The 6000-nt window shown below is 40.3% G+C and overlaps 1 protein-coding gene across 1 annotated transcript in view; it reads right to left on the reverse strand.

Annotated features, from left to right (window-relative positions):
* The window catches only part of LOC143885554 (cuscuta receptor 1-like), a 32683-nt gene extending 28819 nt beyond the window's left edge, over window positions 1-3864 (reverse strand). The window contains exons 1-2 of the mRNA XM_077389776.1: window positions 3377-3864; window positions 2955-3032 (exon numbers count right to left, since the gene is read on the reverse strand). Coding sequence (XP_077245891.1) covers window positions 2955-3032; window positions 3377-3764 — 466 coding nt within the window. The 5' untranslated portion in view covers window positions 3765-3864. The remainder of the gene's footprint in view (window positions 1-2954; window positions 3033-3376) is intronic.
* Between the last annotated feature and the right edge of the window lie 2136 nt (window positions 3865-6000).

Consider the following 6000-nt stretch of genomic DNA (forward strand, 5'->3'; position numbering starts at 1 on the left):
TTTTTTATGGCCGTTAAAAAGTTTTTTTGAGGTGAGGTTTCTTTGTGTGGGACGGGGACGGGGCGGGGATGGGGATTAGATATTCCTTGCGGGGCGGGGACGGAGATTCTCCGCCATCCCCGAAGCAGGGAAGGGACGAGGAAGGGGAATTTCCCTATCGACGGGGACGGAGACGGGGAATGCAACATCCGGCCCTGCCCCGCCTCGTTGCCAGCCCTAATAGTATCCTAGCTTGAGGTGATAGTTTTTTGAAGTTGAGCTTCGGTCCACCTGAATACAAAGGAATTCCGGATCTACAAGTTCCAACTCTCCACTCTAGAATTATGCAAGTTCTAGGTCCTATTGATCCTTCTCTCTTGTTTGTTTTTTTTCCCTCCAATACTTGGGTTCAAGTGTCAGATCTGAGCTTCCTAGAATAGGAGAACTTAGAGCTGAAGGTATTCAGTTACTAATTTGATACTTCTTAATATCTTCTCTGGATCTACTTCTCCTCTTCACAATAAACTCTAACCAGTTCATAGAGTGAAGCAAAGCTCGCTAAACTCCAATCCAGCAAGCTATTGTCAAACAACAAGCGAGATCGTGTTACTCTGGATCTGGCCAAATCGAGTTTACTAACGAGCAATCATTGGAGGAGTTTCTTTTAACCTGGAGCTTGAAAAACTGAGATTGCTTTGCAGCTTCCATCACTGAAACACAATGGAATCCTAAAGAATCAAAAGTTCTTGGTTAGAAGAATCTTCAATCTGAGAGTTCAATCTGAGCAGCAATATAGATTCACAAGCATTAATTTCACAAAGAATATAGTGATAGCGAAGCCTCAGCCTGACTAGAATTCTAAAACTCATTTCTGAAGAGTGAGTAGATCGAACTTCATCACTGTTATTGAAAGCTTTGCATTTAGATCCAAGTCTTGAAGATCAGATGTTCAGAGTTTTCCGCTAACCTTTGGGAAGTAGCATGACAATTTGATCTAAAAGTGGCGATCTACGTCAATTGATGTGTGTACATGAGCAGGTTGAAGATAGATTCTTGTGTGGAGACAGGGGAGTATGACACACAAAGTGAGATTTGTGAGGATTGTGTACACAAGTTGAGATTTGGGAGGATTTCTAGTCTGACGTCATAGATACAAGGAACACTTCATAGAGGATGATGGAGAGTCGATGGCATTTGCAGAGGACGACCATATTGTGCTCAGGGGTGTGGGCAGCGGACGGCCTAGATCTTGAGATGACAAGGGACCATTTTGACTTAATAGAGCTTTACTTTCACGATCCTTTTCTAGATCATGATAGAACATTATGGCAGAAACATTTGAGTCGTGAGGATAGCCTTGGGGCATAAAACTTTCTTGAAATTCAACATGGAGATAAAGACAAGGCACCATCAGAAGTAGCCTGGCGTTGCGATACACCATTTACAAAGAGGCAAGGTGTTGACAAAGATCGGCCCCGGGCGAAGGGCATTGCTAAAGAAAGCTTTGTCTTTGACCTGGGAATTGGCTTCATTGCCTCCTTGGCCAAACAAAGGGGACGGAATCCTTAAAGCCCTAGAACCTTTGTCAAGTCTGCCTGGAGAAAGACGCGAGCTTGAGGGAATGCTCTTTTGAAGGGGGAAAGTTCGAGAAGCGCGGGTTTCTGTTTGAGAGGCAATATAGAGTAGAAAGGATGGTAGAGCATAATCGGTTGGGAGGAGGAGTGATTGTTGAAAGGCTTTGGAGGCCACAAGTTTGCCACATTACCAGCCATGTGGCAACTAGAGGATGCCATGAAGAAGTGGGACTGCTTTGAAAGCACAAGAACACACCATGCGTCACTCAATTGGGAGCTTAGAGAAGGGGGGCCCATTTGGGCAAGAAGGGACCACATGATTGGGAGCCTTGCAAGAAGCCATGTGGCATGCCACCTTAGCAAGCCAGCTGGCTTGAGCTGTCACAAGAGGAGTTTCATTTGTTGTAGTTTTGTAAGGCAAGATTGGAAGTTTTGGTGAGAGTTGGGTAGAGCGTCAAGCTCTAAGGAGTGGACGAATCCTTCCAAGGAAAAGTAGTCAGAGATTCCTTCCAAGTAAGGTGCTCCATTTCATCTCCTTTATCTTGAATTTCTTTGAATGTAATCAGTCCCAATCTTGTAAAATTTCTCTTTCAAGACAGCTTTGAATCTGCAAGGGTCTTTCCCATCTCATGTTATCTCTATATTCAAATGACGAGTGTGAAGAGAAATTAAGGAATCTCAATCAGTTCTGCATCCATAGTTATCCGATCTGATCCTTTTCCTAAGCGATCTATGGGCTAAGAAAATTAGAAACATGTTCTTTAATGAGTTGGAGTTAACGTTCTGTTTTAAGTCTTTCTTTTCAGTCGATCGATTCTGAGTTGTTATTGATAAATCCTCATCCATAACAATGTTCCAAGATAGAGTTTGTTGTTTCTCTAAAAATTAAACTTGAATTTTGCCTAAAACACCTCAGTCCGTAGAGATCAAAGTTGTTCAGCTGATGACCCATTTCCTACTCACCTGTTCCACATCACTAATTCTAAATGGAAAAAATCTACTCTTTGATTTTTTCACACTACTTCAACAAACACAGAATACTAGGTAAGTCTCCTTTCAAATTATTCGTATATAAGAACAATGCTCGCAATGCAGAGAGCTTGCTTAGCAGACACGATGGAAGTGCTTCAAAATTGTAGTAGCTAAGATCCAAATATAGTAGGTTTTTCATACCACATAATCATGCAAGAAATGAGCAAATTATAGTGAAAACAAGCTTTTTACAACTGAGAAAACAAAGAAGAAAAGAATAGAAGATGTTTCATGCAAATCATAAACGTGATTCAATTTCCATCCAAAGCATGTCGTTAGAATATGATTCTATCGATTGTTACTCCACTAAATATTTATTGGAATTTTTGTATGTGTGTGAGTTTGTAAGATTCAATCTAGACTCGATACCTGACAAGGATTGGCTGCTTTGGTTTAGCATATTTCCCCAAAGATACAACCGCTTTAAGTTTTTCATTTGAATGAACCCTGCAAAAAGGAAGAGACGATGAGAGAGTGAGGTGCTGATGACTATATTTCCTCCCCTTTTATAATAATACTAAAAAATATATGGGTCTCATGCCGGTAATGATTGTTGGATACCCCTGCTTTCAAATTACCACTTGTCCATTGTTGTTTTTGTTCTTTTTCCTTTTGGAGAATTCCAGAAAAATATATAGACGGTGAATCCATTTTAGGTTTTTGTTGAACTAAACAAAAAACCTGATTTGCTAAACATCCATCAATATCTTTGAATTGCCTAAGAAAAGAGATTGAGGGTTTTTATGCAATTTGAGGAATTATTTTATAAAATTGGAGGAAACGAGTATTACCTTCTGGCATAACCCATCCACCGATCTGATTAATGCTCAAATCTAGTGACTCCAATTCTTTGAATTGGGCAAACAGAGTAGCATTAGGATACCACACTCCAAACAGAGTAAAATAAGGATTAGGATCCCTTGCACCTCTAAGGTCGATTCCTATCACGCGAGATGAAGAATTAGAGCATGATACACGCCACCATTGACAGCAATCCTCTCCAACCCAATCTTGGAAGACAGAATGAGTAGCACTATTTGGATAGTCATTGATGGAGTCTCCCAATTGTAAGAGAGCTTTTCTCTCTTCCTCCAAACATGCTTGGCCCCCGTAAAAGCAGCAACACACATTCACAAACCACAACACCCCAACAATACTATACGCGTGTAAACCCCTCATATTTTTAGCAAGTTTATCTCCAAACTAAACGCTTGGTTGTAGTTTCACTCTATATGTAGAGAAGGAAAGGTGGAAGGTGGAAGGTGGATCCAAAGTCTTCCCGGTCTTCGCCACCTCACCATTCATAAATCTGGACTGTCCAAATGTCTAAAGTAAAAGCTGAGCTCTCAAATAAGGAAAAAACGCGTAGTAATAGTGACATCTCATAAAGAGTGAGACCCACAACTGTGACAGGAAAGGTCGTCTCTTTTTCTATCCGTCTAATATGGGAGAGACAAGAGAATACTTCCACCGCTAAATATTTATTCGAATTTTTGTATGTGTTTGAGTTTGTAAAATTCGATCTAGACTCGATACCTGACAAGGATTGGCATATTCCCCCAAAAGGAAGAGACGATGAGAGAGTGAGGGGCCTCATGCCGGGAATGATTGTCAGATACCACTGCTTTCAAAGACAAACTGCAGAGCTATTAAAAAAGATTTTCAAGTCTATTAAAAAAGAAAAAGACAAACCAATAAAAAATAAATAAAAACACAAGTTAGCTAGGAGCAATTGTTCAAACATGGTTGTGCTGATATCATTTCCCATAATATAAATAATAAGAAAAATAAGAAAACAAAGAAAGCGATGATGATTTTATCGCCCCACTGTAGGATAATGCGCCCCGCTGGTCACGTGATTTGATGTAAAAAAGCGTTAAAGTCTGCCCAGTTCCAATTAACATGGGGCGCATTATCCTAAGGGGGGGCGAAAAATATAATCTCCCATAAAATCGGAAGCACTGAGGAAATATCGTGAGTTCGCACCACCTCAGCCCACGAATTTGTCACACGTGGTGGCCGGCAGGCGGATCCCTGAGTGGGCCCAACTACCGGACCTCGTGGTCAAAGAAACTACGAAACCTCTTGCTTTTTCCATGTCCGTGGAAAATTGCGAGAGGCATCGGAATAGGCTGGAAAAGAGTAGCAGGGGGGCCCACAAGCCTACTTTTTTCGTTTTTTCCTGAATTAAACTATTGAATATGATGAATAGGTGGATCCCACAAAGAAAAAACGATGGTCTTGATTGCTCGATCATGACTTGCACTCTTGGTGTGAACACGTGAGATTCCGTTGTCACCCTTTATTTATTTATTTTCTATTTATTTAAAGAAGATGCAGGTTTATATACTACAAAATGAGAATTAGATCAAAGACACTTTTGGTCAAAAAACTACATTCGCCCTACCAATGGATAAATTCACACCCAAAATTTCTTCCATTCGCCCTTGGCTCAAACTGCTCGGATCTGTTTCAAAGCGGATCCAAATTAATTGGGTTTTCCCTTGGATCGTTCAAACATATAGTTGAGCCGAAGTTTGTCTACAGATTTATGAGGAATGATAGATGCAAGGGCGGCCTTGCATAAAGAGCTGGAAAAAGGGCCCTTGATTGCATCACATCATTTTTTATTACCGTCCAAATCGATTGGAAAAAGTAAATTCTGTTCTACTTAATGATTTGGGTCAAATCAAGGGACCTTTCCAGCTCTTTATGCAAGGGCGTCCTTGCATCTATCATTCCTCCAGATTTAAATAATTTGTTTGGGTCACCTTAATGTAAGTAGCCTGTGCCCGAAAATTCATCTCCTTAGGTTGATCCTAACCCTCCGATCTGTATCATTTTCTGTAATGTCGTCGTTCTGTTGATCCGGCATTAGGATTATTGAGGCACACCATATTTATGTTATGGTAATCCATATGAAGGGTTTGGATCTTTGAACAAAGCGGGACCGACTTTTTTTGAAAAAATACTCATATCTAAGCACAGACATCATATTTAAAATTTAGAACTGTGTTTTCATAATAAATTTCCTATTTGTTGAGTTATACAAAATTTGTATGGGGCAGAGCAAAAACAAGTGCCAGCTAGCAGATGTATCTAAAATCCAAGAGATATTTTAGGTATGATCAAGAGAGTATAATTATTTTGTTTAACTTCCAATTTGATTTTTTAGGCAGTTTAGCAATTGGAGTTAGGGAGGAGTGGGGTCGGTTCCAATTTGATTTTTTAGGCCATTTAGCGATTGGAGTTAGAGAGGAGTGGGGTCGGTTCGACTTTTTATTCTTATTACTTTTCTCAATTTCAATGAGCATGGGTTGCCGTCTCTCTCTCTCTCTCTCTCTCTCTCTCTCTCATCTACTTTCTTTTTCTCATTTTCCATTATGACTTTTTATATGTTGCCCGACCGTCAAGC

This window comes from Tasmannia lanceolata, unplaced genomic scaffold (genome assembly GCF_043159265.1).
Source record: "Tasmannia lanceolata isolate RefF3 unplaced genomic scaffold, GAP_Taslan_0.1 ptg000008l, whole genome shotgun sequence".
Lineage (NCBI taxonomy): Eukaryota > Viridiplantae > Streptophyta > Magnoliopsida > Canellales > Winteraceae > Tasmannia > Tasmannia lanceolata.